Source organism: Hypanus sabinus, chromosome 1 (assembly GCF_030144855.1).
Source record: "Hypanus sabinus isolate sHypSab1 chromosome 1, sHypSab1.hap1, whole genome shotgun sequence".
Lineage (NCBI taxonomy): Eukaryota > Metazoa > Chordata > Chondrichthyes > Myliobatiformes > Dasyatidae > Hypanus > Hypanus sabinus.
This window is the reverse complement of record NC_082706.1, coordinates 196,140,395-196,159,300: the sequence shown is the minus strand read 5'-3', so window position 1 is coordinate 196,159,300 and position 18,906 is coordinate 196,140,395. Positions and strand designations below refer to the sequence as shown.

At 40.7% G+C, this 18,906-nt stretch overlaps 1 protein-coding gene across 1 annotated transcript in view; it reads left to right on the top strand.

Annotated features, from left to right (window-relative positions):
* The window catches only part of csmd3b (CUB and Sushi multiple domains 3b), a 2,186,187-nt gene that overhangs the window by 1,438,534 nt on the left and 728,747 nt on the right, over nucleotides 1-18,906 (top strand). The window contains exon 10 of the mRNA XM_059983996.1: nucleotides 17,449-17,570. Within this exon, the coding sequence (XP_059839979.1) occupies nucleotides 17,449-17,570 (122 nt within the window). The remainder of the gene's footprint in view (nucleotides 1-17,448; nucleotides 17,571-18,906) is intronic.

Below are 18,906 nucleotides of genomic sequence, written 5' to 3'. Positions count from 1 at the left end.
GGGTCATGTGCCTCCAGGTTCCTTCTGGAAATCCTGTCGCTGTGGCTGGCTACAACAGTGAGAGACTCTGATACCCTGCTGGATCTATGTTGACTCAATCGTACTGTGACAAGATTCCTAGACGAGGATGATTTGGACTCAAATGCTGGAATATCCGAGGCTAGGATCGGGACATGGTATCAAACTGGAGAAATGGGCACAAAACAAATGCTAGACAATAACATTAAGGTGCTCTTTAAATACTCAATTCTTGGCATCAAAAACATGATTGCCCATTAGCGGGACCATCCTGAACCCTTAAAGGGGCCACGCCAGCTAGCCATCCTCTGGAGAGTTAGAGCATCTAAATCCTGAAGTCAGACCTGGTTCGGAGCATCTTGTAACAGGATCTCTTGGAATCAGGGGTTTCTCAACACGGGGTCCATGGACCTCGTTCTTAATGGTATGGGCCCATGGCAAGAAAAAGGTTGGGAACCCCTGTTTGGGACTGATACTTGACATTGATTAATGATGAAAGGGAGATGTTACCTCCACAGAGACTACTAGCTCTTTGTAGATCACTTTCTTTGCATGTATTTGTGAGCACTGTCATTTTGACCACAAGATATACAGTATTTACTGTAATATGGGACAGGGAGGTTTAATGTGCTGTCAGACAAATCTAAGAACATAAACTGAAAACAGCTAGATCATTTTTTTAATTTCTTTTTTCTCATTTTCTGTTTAATCTCTATGTTTTAATATTATTTCCCGTTGCTATGCAGATTCATTTTAATCAGACCACATGTCCATAAGACATTTTAAGCCATTCAGCCTATTGAGTCTGCTCTGCCTTTCCATCTTGGCTGATTTATTATCCCTTTCAACCCCATTCTCCTGCCAAATGACTTGGCCTCTGGAGATGTCAGTGACAGATTCTGGCTAAAGAAGTTCCTCCTAAAGGGATGTCCTGGTACTCTCAGGCTGTACACTGTGGTCCTAGACTCCTCCATTATCGGAAACATCCTCTTCATGTCCAGACTATATCAGCCTTTCAGTTTTCAGTCTGTCCCATGAATCCCTCTAATTGTAGCCATAGTGCCTTTGAATTAGCATTTTTAAATGAGCAGACTGGATGGACTGAGTGCCCTAATTCTACTCCTATGTCTTATTCAACTACACCTAGATGTTAAAAATATAATTTTAATCAAAAGCTCTTTGAAATACTGCCACAGTTTAAATGAACTTATAAATGCCGCTGGAGGTAGACACCAGATGCAAGATGCGTTTACAGTGTCACAAGAGAGTTTACAGATGACGGAAAACATGCCTGAAATGTTGACTGTTTATATCCTTCCATTTATAGTGTATTGGCAAGAGAGGGTTTTGTGCAACCCATGCCAAAATAACCAAGTACCAATGAAGGGATGTGAAGGCATACTACACCATTGCAATTTGCTGAGTAAACCCATTACTCTCTGTCTTCTCCTTCATAATTAAAGATATGTGGTTACTTGATTTTCCATCCAGATATATTTAATATTTTGCCAAAGTAAAGTCCTGCCAATCATTCACATGCCACACTTAAATTTGATGCAAACCTTTTCAGGCATCCTACTTCCTCTGCTCTTGTCCTCCAAAAACAAAACAAAATTAAAATATTAGCGAACTAGTAACGTAGAGCATAACAGTAAAGTGCAAGTGCTTCAGCCCGAGATGCTATGCCGACCTTTTAATTTACTCTAAGATGAATTTAACCATTCCCTCCCATATATCCCTCTATTTTTCTATCATCTAAGAGTGCCAATCTAAGAGTTTCTAAGTGTTCCTAATGTACAGTATTGTACAAAAGTGTTAGGCACATATAAAAAAAGTTCGGTAAGGCGAAAATGCTTTCCAAATAATGAAATTAAAAGTTGCTAAGTTTAACAAAGTTTATTAAAAAGAGCAGTAAACTATAAAAAAAAATCAAATCAATATTTGGCATGACTGTCCTTTGCCTTTACAACTGCATCAATACTCTTAGGTACACAGTAATGTAGTTGTAGAAGAAAAGTGGATGGTAGGTTGTTACAAGCATCTTGGAAAACTTGCTGCAGTTCTTCTGCAGACTTTGGCTGTCTCGCTTGCTTCTGTCTCTCTGGGTAATCCCAGACAGTACCAATGATTTTGAGATTTGGACTCTGTGAAGGTTATACCATCAGAAACCCATACATATATGAAATCTAGTATGTATAACACTTTTACACAGTACTGTATCTGCCTCTTGCAACACACCTGGCAGTGCACTCTGTGTAAAAAGAAATATTTACTGTATCTTTGACATCCCCCTGAAAATTTCCTCCAGTCTCCTTAAAATTATATTCCTTTTATTAACCATTTCCACCCTGGGCAAATGTCTTTGACTGTCCACTCAATTTACACATCATTATTATCGTGCATAATTATTGTACAAGTTTTGTCTAATTCCTGGGATTTATATTGTCACTAACTCTAATGCATGCTGCATTGAGAATATCACTGGAAAAATCATACAGAAAATACGTACTTGCAAACTGCTGTTTACATAATGATCATCAGAGCCAGAGGCCTTATAATTGTCCGCACATTTTAAATTTAGGAAATGGTCGAGCATGTTTGGTTTTCAAAAGATTGCACTTTTAAGTTAAAGTCTTTACATGAGATAGCACCGAGGACAAAGAGAATGTTGTTGCACAGTCAGTAGATGTCACATAACCAGTAAAAGAGAGTAAAACATAACAAAATGCAACAGTGCGTCAGATTGGAAAGAGGTGATGTTATCTGAGGAATGATATTCATGGTCTTTGAAAACTATATCTGCAGAGTGAAAAGGTGTCACAGTGCAATTATCATTGGCAATTATTCAGGAACCAGTTGCAATGATACACAGTCAGTGTCCACTTTGTTAAGGACAGGGGAGGGACCTGGTATTGTCTTCTCCTGTAGCCCATCGACTTCAAGCGGATGTTTTTTTTATTGCGCAATTCTCTGTCAACACTAGAGATCGTTGTGTGTGAAAACCCCAGAAGATCAGCAGTTTCTGAGATACTCAAACTACCCTACCTGGCACCAACAATCATTCCATGGTGATTTGGATCACATTTCTTCCCCCATTTTGAAATCTGGTCTGAACAACAACTGAACCTCTTGACCTTGTCTGCATGTTTTTATGCATTGTTGCTGCCACATGTCCGATCGGATGGATCAGCCATGAGCAAATAGTGGAGCAGGCTTGATGGGCTGAATGGCCTAATTCTGCTCCTACGTTTTTCTTATGGTCTAATGAATAGATATGTGCATTAATGAGCTGGTGTATAGGTATATCAAATAAAGGGGCCATCATGTGCATTAAAATAAAATACACTCTGCATACATTTATTTAAATGTTCAATTTACCACCACTGTGACAGTAGACCAAGTGGAATTGAAGCATGACTGAAATTCTCAAATATTGAATTGAAACCTTTGATTGTCTTCATGTAATTCTACTTGTTTCTCTGAGTGGGCAACTGGTCTTAGTGTACTGTTTAATACATCAACATTATTGCAATGTCTTACATTATGAACAGGAATGTAGGATAGGGTAAAAGTGTTCTGGAACATTGATTTGGTGTCCAATTTGCCTTTCTCCAAAGAAATCTATCTACATATCTTTTTAGTAATTATTGTTAAAAGTTTTAGAGATACAAAAGTGAGTTATATATTTTTCATTCCACCCCAGATGTAATTTAGGAACGGGCACCTCAAAAATCTTAAGAATGGCCTCAGCAAAATTATTTCTGAAGTTGATTTAAACACAATTGCATAAACTTTGGTTAATATTCATTAAATATTCAAGCACATTCCATCAGTAAATTGAAGCATAATTAGAATTAGTCATTACCACTGCATAATCTATCTTTTGTGATTTTTCTCTGACATTGGTCTTTGACTGTTTCATTACCCTTGGGCAGCTTTCAGAATTTCTTATCATTGCTGTGTCATAGAAAGGTACCACACGGAAACAGGCACTTTGGTCCCTCTAGTTTGTGCTGAACCATTTAAACAGCCTACTCCCACCGGGATCATACTCCTACCATCCATCTACCTACTCAAACTTCTCTTAATCTTTGAAATTGTGCTCATAAGCACGACATGCACTGGTAGCTCATTCCACACTCTTACAACCCTCTGAGTAAAGAAGCTTTCCCTCATGTTCTCCTTAAACATTTCACAGACTAGTTCAGCCAAAGGGCTTGTTTCAGTGCTGTATTTTTCTATGACTCTATAAAATCTTTCCCAGCCATTTCTTTGATGTCTGTGCAAATGTTTGCACCATGAGACTACATGAGGTTCGACAGATTCTTCAGTTGCCTTCCACTGACAATCGTAAATTAACCTTAGTGTATGAAGAACAGTAAAGCAGGGCCTGGGCTGGTCTTGCCAATCAAATTAATCCTCTGATCGTGGTTTTCATCCGTCTATTCCCTCCCAGGTCATGTGCTTGTCCAAATGTTTTCAAATATTAATAGGTCCCACTAACTCCCCAGATGTATCCAAGTTGGTGGCAATGGGGAATTGGTGAAGAGAATCAATGAGGAATTGATGATCATGAGAGAGAGAGAGAGAGAGAGAGAGAGAGAGAGAGAATAACTTGCAGGTCTACAGGGAAATAAGGAGAAGAGGATTTTTGATTTGGGAGCTGGTATGGATCATAAGGCATAGGAATATAATTAGGCCATTCAGTCCCTCAAGTCTTCTCAATCATTTGATCATGGCTGATTTATTTCCCCTCAAACTTTTCCCTCCTACTTTTTCCCTATCCTTTGATACCCTGGCTAATTATGTAGGCATCATCCTCTGCTTTCAATATACTCAATGCTTTGACCTCCATAAGCATCCATAGGATTCCATAGATTCACCACCCTCCGGCTAAAGAAATTCCTCATCTCTGTTCTAAAGGCCATCCTATTCTCAGGCTGCACCCTTTGATCCTACACTATCCCACTTCTGGGGACATCCTGTGCATGTCCACTCTATCTAGGCTGTTCGATATTCCGTAGGCCCCATGAACCTGGGGTTCACGGATCCCTCACTGAATGGTAGGGGTCCTTGGCATAAAAAAGGTTGGTAACCCCTGCTCTAATCGAAGCAACTGTGACTTTGAATGTGCTAGTGCAGTAGATAGAACAGCTCAACAGGCAAGCATGCTGGGTCCTATTCATGAAGTCATATCTGCAGTCTGTCAGCCATCAAAAAACTAATAGCTTCAGCTGCTGAGCTGATTTGCCCTTTATCTTGTAGTGAGTTGTCACACCCTTGGAATTACATTCATTTTTATAATTTGCTCATCTGAAGAAAATAATAAAAGAAAGAGAAGCATGAGTCTTTAAACTCTATCACCGTTCATCCTGATCACATGATGGAGTACAATTTTAAAGCACTAATCCTTATTTCCCTTGAATCTTTCACATTCAGAATGAGCACAGTCACTGAGCACAGCTTTCCACGGTAGAGATTTCCGAAGTCTTGTCAACATTTGAGTGAAGGATTTTCAGTACTGTGCTTTAATCTGAAACTGTACCCAATTAACCAGGATTCCTCAGTCAGTGGAAACATCTTATCAAGGCTGTGCCGAACCATTTAAACTATCTACTTCCATTGACCTGCCCTCCATACCCCTACCATCCATGTACCTATCCATTCATCCTTAACTTCAGCTCGCCACACTCCTACCCAATAAATCCATAGAACTTGGACAATAGCCCTCCATACCCCTACTATCCAAACCTCCCTTAAATGTTGAAATCAAGCTCACATGCTCTTCTTGCACTGAAAGCTCATTCTACACTCTCATGACCCTCTGAGTGAAGAAGTTTCCCCTTATGTTTCCCTTAAACTTTTCACGTTTCAGGCTTAACCCATGACCTCCAACTGTTGTCCCATACAACCTCAGGAAAAAGTTTGCTTGCATTTTTTGCATCAGTATTTTCTCAGGAAACAGGCATAGTATATATGGGAGGAAGGGAAACAAGCAGTAGTGTCATGGAAAATATAGAGATTAAAGAGGAGGATGTGCTTGGTGCCTTACAGCAAATAAAGGTAGATAAATCCCCTAGGCCTGACATGATAATTCCTTGGACCTTGAGAGAGACTAGTGTAGAATTTGCAGGGGCCCTGGCAGAAATATTTAAAATATCCTTAGCTACGGGAGTGGTGCCGGAGGATTGAAGGGTGGCTCATGTCGTTCTGTGGTTTAAAAGTAAGCCAGCTAATTACAGGCCGGTGAGCCTGACATCAGTTGTAGGTAAATTATTGGAAGGTGTTCTGAGAGATCGGATATACAAGTATTTGGACAGCCAAGGGCGGATTAAGGATAGTCAGCATGGCTTTGTGCAAGGTAGATCATGTTTAACGAATCTTGTAGAGTTTTTCAAGAAGGTTACCAAGGAAGTAGATGAAGGAAAGGCTGTGGATGTAGTATACATGGACTTTAGTAAGGCATTTGACAAGGTCCCACATGAGAGGTTAGTTCAGAAGGTTCAGACACTAGGGATCCATGGAGAGGATTCAAAATTGGCTGTTTGGGAGAAGACAGAGTGGTAGTGGATGATTGCTTCTCGGACTGGAGGCCTGTGACTGGTGGTGTGCCTCAGGGATCTGTGCTGGGATTATTGTTGTTTGTTGTCTATATCAATGATCTAGATGACAAAGCGGTAAATTGGATCAGCAAGTTTGCTGATGACAAGATTGGAGGTGTTGTGGACAGCAAGGAAGGCTTTCAAAGATTACAGAGGGATCTGGACCAACTGGAAAAATGGGCCAAAAAATGGCAGATGGAATTTAATACAGACAAGTGTGAAGTGTTGCATTTTGGAAGGACAAATCAAGGTAGGACATACACAGTAAATGGTAGGGCACTGAGAAGTGCGGAGGAACAAAGGGATCTGGGAGTTCAGATACATAATTCCCTGAAAGTGGTGTCACAGGTAGCCAGGGTTGTAAAGAAAACTTTTGGCATCCTGGCATTCATAAATCAAAGTATTGAGTATAAGAGTTGTGATGTTATGGTGAGGTTGTATAAGACTTTGGTGAGGCCAAATTTGGAGTATTGTGCGCAGTTCTGGTCACCTAACGATAAGAAGGAAATTAGTAAGATTGAAAAGAGTGCAGAGAAGATTTACTAGGATGTTGCCGGGTCTTCAGGAGTTGAGTTACAGGGAAAGATTGAACAGGTTAGGACTTTGTTCCTTGGAGCTTAGAAGAATGAGGGGGGGATTTGATAGAGGTTTCCAAAATTATGAGGGGTATAGACAGAGTAAATGCAAATAGGTTCTTTCCACTTAGATTAGGAGAGATAAATATGAGAGGACATGGCTTTAGGGTGAAAGGGAAAAGGCTTAGGGGGAACATTAGGGGGAACTTCACTCAGAGAGTAGTGGGAGTGTGGAACGAGCTGCCATCTGACGTGTTAAAACTCTTAAGTTTTAAGAATAAATTGGAGAGAATCAATATCTCACATCCAAAGACTAGTTTGCATGGCCTTAAAAGTATCTAATCCATGCTGGGTTGAGTGTTGAGCTGGCAACTTGACCTCATAAAAAACAGACAAAAGTGCTGAAGAAATGGCAAAGTGCCACTTGGTGCGCCACAAGGTGCAGAAAGGAACAACCAGGTATCAATGGATGTTACATTGTTTAAAAAGTTGCATTGTTCACAAGAGCCAATAGAAGAAATTTGCCAAATCTCCTTACTGGTCTCCCACTGTGAGCCAGCATCTGCTTGTTTACTGCAGGAACATTACATGTAAATAGCTTTTTTGAAGACTCATCCTTTAAATTAATTAGTTTCTGCTCTTATTTCAGAGCTCCTGAAGGTGCCTATATTTCTGTAACCAGCTTCCTTGCCTTGAAAAAAAAGTTTTAAAAATTTATCTGAGAACTTACATAAAGTTAGATTGCAATAATCAGCGCTTCCATACTCTAGAGAGGTCCTGCTTCTCTAAATCTCCGGGATGTACACTTAATGGCCACTTTATTAGGTACCTCCTCTACCTAATAAAGTGGCCACTGAGTGTATGTTTGTGGTCTCCTGCTACTGCAGTCCATCCACTTCAACATTTGACATGTTGTGCATTCAGAGATGCTTTTCTGCACGCCACAGTTGTAATGTGTGTATATTTGAGTTATTGTTGCCTTCCTGTCAGCTTGAAGCACTGTAGCAATTCTCATCTGACCTCTCACAGGGCATTTTTATCCACAGAGCTACTGCTCACTGGATGCTTTTATTTGTTTTACACACTATTCTCTATAAACCCTAATGACTGTTGTGTGTGAAAATCCCAGGAGATCAGCAGTTTCTGAGATTCTCAAACCACACTGTCGGGCACCAACAATCATTCAACAGTCAAAGTCCTTAGATCACATTTCCTCACCATTCCAGTGTTTGGTCTGAACAACAACGGCAACTCTTGACCAACTCTGCATGCTTTTATGCATTGAGTTGCTGTCACATGATTTACTAAATATTTGCATAAACAAACAGGTGTACCTAATTATGCGGCTATTGTGTTTAAGTTTTTGTATCCATACAGTTTATCAGTTTTCAAACTCTCTAACTTCTGCAATGCTACAGTTTGACTTGTTACGTACCGTGTAACTGGGTGTCAGACCAGCAGAGAAAGAAGTATCCGTTGGAGTCTGGTGGTACCAGACTAAAGGTGTTAATTAGTAAACTACACAATACAATATCAAAAATGCAAATATACATATAAAAGAAGTTAGCAGTAATAAACCTAAAAGTGTAGGAATAATAATAATCAATAATAAACAAGCTCTATCGATGTCTAGGGGTTAAATGAATTGTCATAGGAAAGTATAGAGTTCAGTTCATAAATGCTGAGGTGGTTATGGTTGTGCTGAAATCGTTGGGGGGAGAGAGAGAGAGAGAGCGAGCAAGATGTAACAGCAACAGCTGCCACAGGCAAACCTTTTGTGGATTTCTTAATCCGTCGTGTCGTTGTGGCCATTCAGTTATGACCCCTCTGTTCTTCAGCTAGACCGTTCTTCTGTGGTGGGCTTGTCACTCTGGCATGAGTGGACACACACACAAGTCCCCACCGGCCCTGCTGTAACTCTATGAGCTTTACTGACTGATCTCCTGGTTCGGTCTCCGAAACCCCCACCTTTCTGTGGGTTCCCAACACCTAGTTAGTGTCCACTGGTGTCTGAAGGGTGTCTCTCCAGACAATAGACAATATAGTGCAGAAGTAGACCATTCGGCCCTTCGAGCCTGCACCGCCATTTTGAGATCATGGCTGATCATCTACTATCAATACCTGGTTCCTGTCTTTTATCCCCAGTCACGGGGTCTCAGCTATCCATCAACTCTGAATGACCGTGTCCATCAAATCAGGCCACTCCTGCTATCTCCTGAGGAATGTTAATGACAAAGTAAAGTCCTTGTAGTGGAGGGTAAATAATCCAGGAAGAGTCATAATACAGTAAATCAACAGTCTCTCTCCCCCTCTTATATGTAACAAATGTTCTTGCCTGGGCTTTATCTCTCTCTCTCATGAGCAGCATAGCAACAGCAATAGTTCGAATTTCTCAGGAGGGGGGTTGGGAATGGTTAACTCTGCACCCCATGGACCATCAGGTCTGTTCATCACTCATAACAGACTAAAACTTAATTAACCTATTTCTGTATTCTCACTAGGTTTTTTGATGCTGCAATACATTTGTCTGTAAATTGGGGAAATGCTTTGTCAAACACCTCCATCCATCTGCCTAAAGCCCAACCGGAGATGAAACATTTTATTTCTGATTCCCACTCCTATTCTGACATATCACTCCATCGCCTCCTTTTGTGCCAAAATAAGGCCACCCTCAGGGTGGAGGAGCAACACCTTATATTCCGTCTGGATAGCATCCAAACTGATGGCATGTATATCGATTTCTCCTTCTGGGGAAAAAAAAACTTTTCCTCCTCCTCCTCACTTCTTCTTCTATTCCTCATTCTGGCCTTTTACCTGTTCTGACCTACCTAGCACTTCCCTCTCCTCACCACCTCCCCCTCCCCTTCAGATCCCTAGGTCCAATTCTCCTTCCCTTTCTCCTATGGTTCACCCTTTTCTATCAGATTCCTTTTTCTCAAGCCCTTTATCTTTCTCCCTACCTGGGTTCACTTATTATCTATCTCTTGCTCCTTCCCCTCCCCACCACCTTTTTGTTCTGCTGTCTTCCCCCTTCCTTTTCAGTCCTAAAGAAGGGTCTTAGCCCAGGACATTGATGATCTATTAATTTCCTTAGATGCTGCCTGACCTGCTGAGTTCCTCCAACATTTTGTGTGTGTTCCTTTGGATTTCCAGCATTGCAGACTTGACATATTTATCTGGCAGATTTTGTGTAGCTTTTTTTTAGATGAAGATGGAGGAAAATAATCAGTTAGATATTCTCCTATTTTCTTTTTTCCCCTTGATAAATTCTGTATTTGTCATTAAGAAGCCAACATTTGTCCTCAGTTGTTCTCCTTTTCATTCGCTTATTTAAAGCTCCAAGGTAATTTCATCATTTTTTAAGCCTACCCTTGTATTCCATCTTCTATGTCTTGGTTCTCATTTGCTGATTTCCAGAATGCTTCCAAACTTCAAGCCTACTGCTATATTTTACAACTATATAAGCCTTTTCTTTAATTTAATACAATCTTTAATTTTTAATCTTGTTTCCCATGGATGGATTACCTTTTTTTCTCATTTTTGTGCCTCAAAATGATTTTTTTGTGTTACTTATGCATTATTTATTTAAATATTTGTAAGTCCAGCAATGAATCTTCCAATCAAGTACTGACAACTCTTCTTTGAAATTCTGAGAAAAGATTGAAAAGGTTTAAGTTGCAAGTTTATTTCTGATTTCTAGAGATGAAACACAGAATAATACAGCACGGTGCAAAACCTTCAGCCTACAAAGTTGTGCCAACCTTTTAAAAAAGATTTATCTTAGATGAACCATTCCCTCACATATTGTTTGTTCATTTGTTATGTGCCGTGTCTCCATCCCATATCACCCACCATTGTTCTATCATCCATCTACCTATCTAAGAGGTTCTTAAATATTTCTAATATACCTGCTTGTATCAATTCCTCACACCACCCCCAGCAGTGAATTCTATGCACTTGCCGCTCTCTGTGTCAAAAAACAACTACCTCTGACTCCCCTTTTACTTTCTTCCAATCACCCTAACAATACAGTAATGTGCAGAAGTCTTAAGCACATATATATATATATATTGCATGGTTGTCTGAATATTTTGCACTGCACTGCATTTGGCAATGTGGAGTGGAGAGCCAGTTTGTGAATCTGGTGGGTGCGAACAGTGTTGGGAATGGCAAGGGTGGAGTGCCATGGGAGAGGTGACAGATAGAAAGTCCAGAGGCAGGGGTGGTGCAGACACAGACACACCCAGCCCTTAGACACCAGGCAAGGTCATTTGATTCCAAACAATTGGTTTATTGATCATTACGGAATGTCTCTCTGGTGCTTCCCGCTGCCTCCCGTTTCCCTTCCGCTTCCCCCTTCCCACTCTCAGACCGCAATAAAGACCCAGATCAGAATCAGATTTATCATCTCTCACATATGTCAAAGTATTTTTTTCTGTGGTAGCGGTACAATGCAATACATAAAATTACTAGTTTTGTGCAAAAGTCTTCGGCACACTAGCTATATATATATATATATATATGTGACTAAAACTTTTGCACAGTTCTTTTATGTCCTCTTGTATTAGCCCTAACCACCTTGAGAAAAAGGTGCTGGCTGTCCACTCTATCCATGATTCTTTTCACCTTCTGTCAGACAGCCAAGATTTTGGGAGAGGCCACTGCAAAACATTCCCAGTGGAAGACCAGAAAATGGAATTTACTAAACTCCAAGTGGAACCCTGAGGTTCTGTCGGCTGAGTAAGTCTAGGGAAGACAATCTCTGGGACAACCAAGCCTATGAGGTTGAGGTGAAAAGCCTCCTGTTTGTGTGGATGCTGTGTGATGTGTCACCCTGTTACAAATCAGTGCCACGAAATAACCGACAGTACACTATATGCAATTAAACGATTTAGCTTTATAATTCTTAATTTGACTAAAAGATCAGTAAAGTAGAACAAAAAGTAAAAGGCCCATTTTAATGAAATAGTCTAATGCGCACAAGTAGGAGCTCACAGTTTCGGTTCCACTGGTCCTCCATCGATTTCCCCGGGCTTCGTCGACTCCTGGCCCCACTCCAAGTCCACTCCTTTCTGGTGCCTACAACCCCTCCATTCTGGCATCTTCTCTCTTCATCTTCTGCCAAACTAAAGACCCAGATCACCTCGGTCTCAGGCACACAAGAAAAAACACTCACTTCATTGGACGGCACACATTCCAAAGCCCCCGTAACCCAAAAACCGTTACATTAGCAGTGAAACCTTTCCCAAGGCGTTACACAAGATTTCTACATTTACCACGGATGTGGCTGCTCCAGAAGAAACCGTCAATTTCCTTGCGACAAATGTTGGCATTGTCGGCATAAACACATAAACTGGGGAAATAAAAATGCAACAGTTTTTCTAAAGCATCTAAATATCCAGATGCCTATTGTAGTGGGAAATTGTGGATTACCTGCAGAGAAAACAAATTCTGATGTTCTCACAAGTCACCGCATGTGTCCAGGCTTCTTGTAATATTCACATCCATTATCAAATTTACACTTCGGGAAAGTTTTGAAATCCAATCAAGTTAAATGCACTAATTGTGCTTTGGATTATATTAAGCAGCCAGATCCTGAGCAGTTTCTTAAACAATAACCCCTCAACCAAGAAGGCAAATGATTCAAAAGATTTAATTGTGAGTTTATGTTTCTTTTCGAGGGCTTCCATGCATCTATGATTGATGCATTTCTCTGCACCATAACATTAGTCACCCTTCACGTTTGATTTGTGAGCCTCACATCCGAAGAGCATTTGCACAAAAGCATATCTGTTCTTTCTAATTGAGCATTACAGTTTTTCTGTAGGATTATTAGGCTGCTCACTTATTTTACAATGAAATAAAACCTTAATATGGAATAATAAGACCATAAGATAGAGGAGCAAAATTAGGCCATTTGGCCCATCAACTCTGCTCCACCATTTCATCATGGCTGATCCAATTATTCTCTCAGTTCCAATTTCCTGCCTGTTTCCTTCATGCTCTGATCAATCCAGAAATGATCAACTTCTGCCTTAAATATACATTAACACTCCGCCTCCACAGCTGCTTGAGACAACAAATTCCACAGATTGACCACCCCCTGGCTAAAGAAATTCCTCCTCACCTCCATTCTAAAAGGATGCCTCTCAATTCTTCGATAGGTTTGAAAGAGGCCACCCCTCATACTTCTGAATTCTCGTGAATACAGGCCCAGAGCCATCAAACGGCTCATCATATGACAAGCAATTCAATCCTGAATGTTACTGATAATGATACCATTAAGAAGACCTCATTGAAACCTATCGAAATTTGAAAGGCCCTGATAGAGTGGATGTGGAGAGGATCTTTCCTACGGTGAGGGAGTCTAAGACCAAAGGACACAGCCTCAGAATAGAGAAGCGTCCTTTTACACTGGAGATGAGGAGGAATGATGAATCTGTGGAATTATTTGCCACAGGCAGCTGTGGAGGCCAAGTCATTGGATATATTTAAGGCAGAGATTGATAGATTCTTGATTGGTCAGAGCAGGCAGGAATACAGGGAAAATACAGGAGATTGGGGATGAGATGAAAAATAGATCAAACAGGATGAAATGGTGAAGCAGACTCGATGGGCCAAATGGCCTAATTCTGCTCCTATATCAAATGGTCTTATGGTTTTGGCTTCAAATTATGAGATTCAAGCAGAGTTCTGAAGGTCCTTGCAGGGATATATGGCTCATGATCCATCTTAGGCCATATAGTGGTATATTGCAGCAGTGTATCTTGTGTTATGAATTAGTGAAAACTAATCATCGGTGAAAAGGGTGAGCATCTTTCTGTTCCTGGATGTCAACATCTATCTCAGTCCCAGCACTTTGGTGCAATTACAAAGAAAGCATGCCAGCAGCTGTACTTCACTAGCAGTTTGAGAGTATTTGGTGTCTCACCGAAAACTCTTGCAGCTGTTTAGATGTATGGTGGACAGCATGCCGACTGGTTCAGTTGAAGGCTGGTATGGGGACTTCAATGTGCAAGAGAGCAAGAGGCAGCAGAGGGTTGTAGATTCAGCTTGCTCTGTCGCAAGGAAAAACCCTCCCCACTATCAAGGTTATCTTTAAAAGGTGGTAATCAAGAAGCTGGTATTAATCACTCAGGACTCTCACTGTTCAAGGGTTGTCACCTTCTTGTTGCTACCATCAGGGAGGAGATACAGGAGGCCAAAGTCCCGCCCTCAACGAGTCAGAAGGAGTTTCTTCCCCTTTGCCATGAGATTTCTGAATTTTCCATGAACACTAGCTCATTATTAGGCCATGTGACCTAATGCTGCTTCCATGTCTCATGCCTTATCATTTCCTTTCTCTGCACTATTTATTTATTTTGTAATGTATAGTAATTGTATATTTCGCACTGTACTCCTGCTGCAAAGCTACAAATCTCCCGTCATGATAATAAAAATGATTTTGAGTTCTATCTATTCAGCCAGGATCAAGAATTTAAGGTATGCCACTTATAGAGGCCTTTGCCTTCACCCTATATCAGAACTGAATATGGATCAGGGCTTTGGCGGGCGTGATGCACTTTGGAGATTTAAGTGATTGGTAACTGTGAAGTCACTGGGACAGCAAGGGAGAGGAGAGAATCCTGGGATGAAGTTGATGTTGATTGGAATGGAGCAGAAGGCTCCAAGGAAAAGAAGATGGGTAAGTAAAGGGAATCTGCAGATAGTTCCCCATGTACATAAGTCCAGATCTGGTCCAGGGAAGACTTTTTAGATCATGCAGCAACATTAGCATTCGTTTTGAGAGAACTAGAATATAAAAGCAAAGATGTAATGCTGAGGCTTTTTTTTAATGACATTTGTGATACTGCATTTGAAGTATTGTGAACCAGGCTGGGCCCCTTGTCTAAGAAAGCATGTTCTGGCATAGGAGGGAATCCAGAGAGGATTCATGAGGATGATCCCAGGAATGAAAGGGTTAACATATGAGGAACATTTTATGGCTCTGGGCCTGGGACTGGAGTTTAGAAGAATGAAGTGGGTGAGGGGCATCTCACTGAAACTTATCAAATGTTAAAAGGCCTAGATGGACAGGAGAGTGAAGGACCAGAGGATCCAGCCTCAGAATGGAGGGACGTCCAATTAGAGATAAGGAAGAATTTCTTTCACCAAAGGGTGATGAACCTGTGGGATATATTTCCACAGATGTCTGTGGAGACCATGTCTCTGGGTTTATTTCAAGTGCAGGTTGATAGATTCTTAATTGGATAGGGTGTCAAAGGTTACAGGGAGAAGGCAGGAAAATGGGGTTGAGAGGGATAGTAAATCAGCCACAATCGATTGCAAAGCTGAATGGCCTAATTCTTCTCCTTTGTCTTATAGTCTTATGGTCTCGTGCTGTAGGGGTAGCAGTTCTCTTACACCTTCAAAAGTGCCCAATAACAAGTGTATTTCAGCACAAAGTGAACAGATTTCCCCAACAAATCTCTCAAATGGAATTGCATGAGTAATGACAACATTGTACGCAGGTCAATGAGACATCGGCAATTATGCTTCATGATCATAAGCGTCTGTCTAGCTGCACAATCAATTCCAGAAATCTTTGACGTTGTTCTTTGCTTTGAAAAGATTATTTTCAATTGCATCACAAAAATGCATTGCATCGACATTTTTATCATTTTAACCCTAAAGAACTTTTTAGTGACTTCTGAAAAGTTTATAAATTTGGACTCTATCCTACTGTAATGGGATCTATTTGTTTTGTTTTGTTTTATGGCTGCCTGCAAGAAGACGAATCCCAAGACTGTTTATATATCTAGCTCGGGTACCAAAGACTTTTGCACAGTACTGTATTTGTCAATGTGGTATGGAGAGCGAGTTTGTAAATCTGACGGGAGTAAAGGATGTTGGGAATGGTTAGGGTGAAGCGCTGTGGGAGGGATGTTGGACACATGGCAGAGAAGAATGCAGATACACCCTGCTCTGAGACACCAGGCAAGGCCATTTGATTCCAAGCAACTGGTTTATTGATCATTACAGAATGTCTCTTTGGTGCTTCCCACTTCCTCCCTTCTCACTTCTCCTTCTCCAAACCATGATTCCTTACTCCATGCCCTCTTCCCGCTCTCAGTCCACAATAGAGACCCATATCAGAATTAGTTTTATCAACACTTACAAATGTCATGAAATTTGTTTTTTTCTTGCGGCAGCAGTACAGTGCAATTCATAGAATCACTACCGTACTGTGTAGTGATAATATATATGTACCAAAGACTTTTACACAGTACTCTACATACTTTGATAACAATTGTACTTTGTACTACCTTAAGTATTCTTAGAATTTCACATTTATTTCTGTCAAACAATCAATTGGGTACTCATTGCAATACTAGGCTGGAGGAACATGGCAGGCCAGGCAGCATCTATGAAAAAGTGTAAACAATCGACGTTTTGGGCCAAGACCCTTCATCGTGATTGGAAAAGAGATGGGGCTAGAACCAGAAGGTGGGGGGCAGTGTAGAATGAAGTACAAGATGGTAGGTAATTGGTGATACGTTGCTGTGGTAGCAGGTTTGGAGATACCCCTCTCCACACATCTGATGAACCCAAAGAAACGGCAGAGACCAAAACAGTTGGCTTCAGTAGCATTGCAGGAGTAGTGAGTCAGCCTTGAACTTAATGTAGCACTACCCTTGGGACTCTGTTTCCAGATTTTTCCCTTGAGATTTACACCCAAAGCCTTCTCCATGTGTAGGTATCCGCAGAGCAACAGAAACCGGAGATCAGTGTTTTCCTTCTCCTAGATGAGCTGCCAGCCATGGCTGACAAGTTCCACCTGCCCAAAGTGACTGCTTTTAAGATGCCAGTGACCTCAGCTTTGCCCCTTCTCTTGTCAGTGGAAATAATTACACTAGGCTTAGTCTCTAAACCACAATTGAAGGCCAGGTTGTTGGAAGCTATTTGAATTGCCACATCATTGGAAGCATTTAATAGATACTAAGATCTTATCCCCACTATCAACGCCAGTTATGACAACCTTGAGGAACCATTAACAATCTTAAGGAACTAAAAAGATTGCTTGAAAGCCCTTTCATTCTTTCATCCAATGTTCTTTCTACTCTTCTGCCAATGTAACTGTTGTAGTTCGGCAAAAAACAACATGGATATTCCTGATGGCATTGTGTGCAAAATTTCAAGTTATTTATATTTAGTTGCCTTTGAACTTTGAAGATGGTGCATCTAACAATATTTTTTTCTTCTTTTTTTTCTAGTGAAAACTTGTGGAGTTAATCTGAACGGCCCATCTGGTAGTTTTGTATCTCCCAATTTCCCTTTCCAATATGATAGCAATGCTCAGTGTGTGTGGATAATAACAGCAGTAAGTCCAAATAAGGTAAGTGAGAGATACACATGCACTTAAACATGAGTATTGACACACCTTTATCTTATGGAAAAGTAATGATCACTAGAAAATAAAGGGCAGTCTTCCTCTCCTCACTGTATTGACAACATTGGAGACACGGTTAGAAAAATTTTCTGCCAGAGAAAGCGTTGGAGATGGGTTTTATTTTCAACATTTAAGAGAAGTTTGGATAAGTACGTGGGTGTAACAGCCTTGGAGGGCTATGGTCCGCCTTGCAGTTTGATGGGACCTGTCAATTTGGCATGGACTAGATGGGCTGTTTCTGTGTTGTAGCGCTCAGTGACTCTTTGACTCTGTCTATTTGCATTAATATTATGCGTGATATTTGTTTAGATTCTGCTGAAAATAGTTTTGAACAAAATTTCCTGTATCGCTAGCTCATACTCATGCCCAGTATCATTCACGCGCATTATGTACTGGATATTCAATGTATTGGTCATATTATAGAATAAATCTGTTTGTCATGTATCTCATGGAGAGGTATCTCATCGTTATTTATTTCCACTTATCACCCGTATTCATTTAAGATGTCTCAAAGTGGCACAGTGAAAGGCAAATGCACCCAGAAAATGCAGCGTGTCAGCAAGACTATTTACCTTTCAAACCTATAACAAGTTAATTGTAATATTTATTGTTGTATAACTAGCCACTATGTCCAAAAGAGGGTTTTTTAAGTGATTAAGTAAATACATTGGCGATTTCATTTTTGAGCAGGAAATTGATTATAGGGTTCCCAAATTCTTTTTCTGCCTTGAACCCCCACTGTTAACCAAGTTCCCATCAGGTTGGGACCCCTGATGTAATCCATGGAGCCCAAAATGTTCATTTCTCTTTTGTTGGTTGAAACCTGTTGTTACCTCTTGATTTGATTATTCCAACACAGTCATGACTGTTCAGAATGGAAAAGGCTACAGAAAATGGAGGATACAACCCAAGGCAAAGTCCTCTCCAACATGAAGTAAATTTGCAAGGAGAATTACCACAATAAATCAGTGTCCTTCATCAGAGGGTCTTTTAACAGCCTCTTAGATAGGTACATGGAGCTTAGAAAAATAGAGGGCTATGCGCTAGGGAAATTCTAGGCAGTTTCTAGAACAGGTTACAAGCTCAACATTGTGGGCCGAAGGGCCTGTAATGTGCTGTAGGTTTTTATGTTCTAAAGACTCACACCAACCAGGCAATGCTCTCTTCTCACTATTGGGCAGGTGGTACAGAAGTCTTTGGTCCCACACTTCCGTGTTCAGGAATAGTTATTGCCCTACAACCATCAGGATCCTGAACTGGAATGTATGAACATAGAAACATA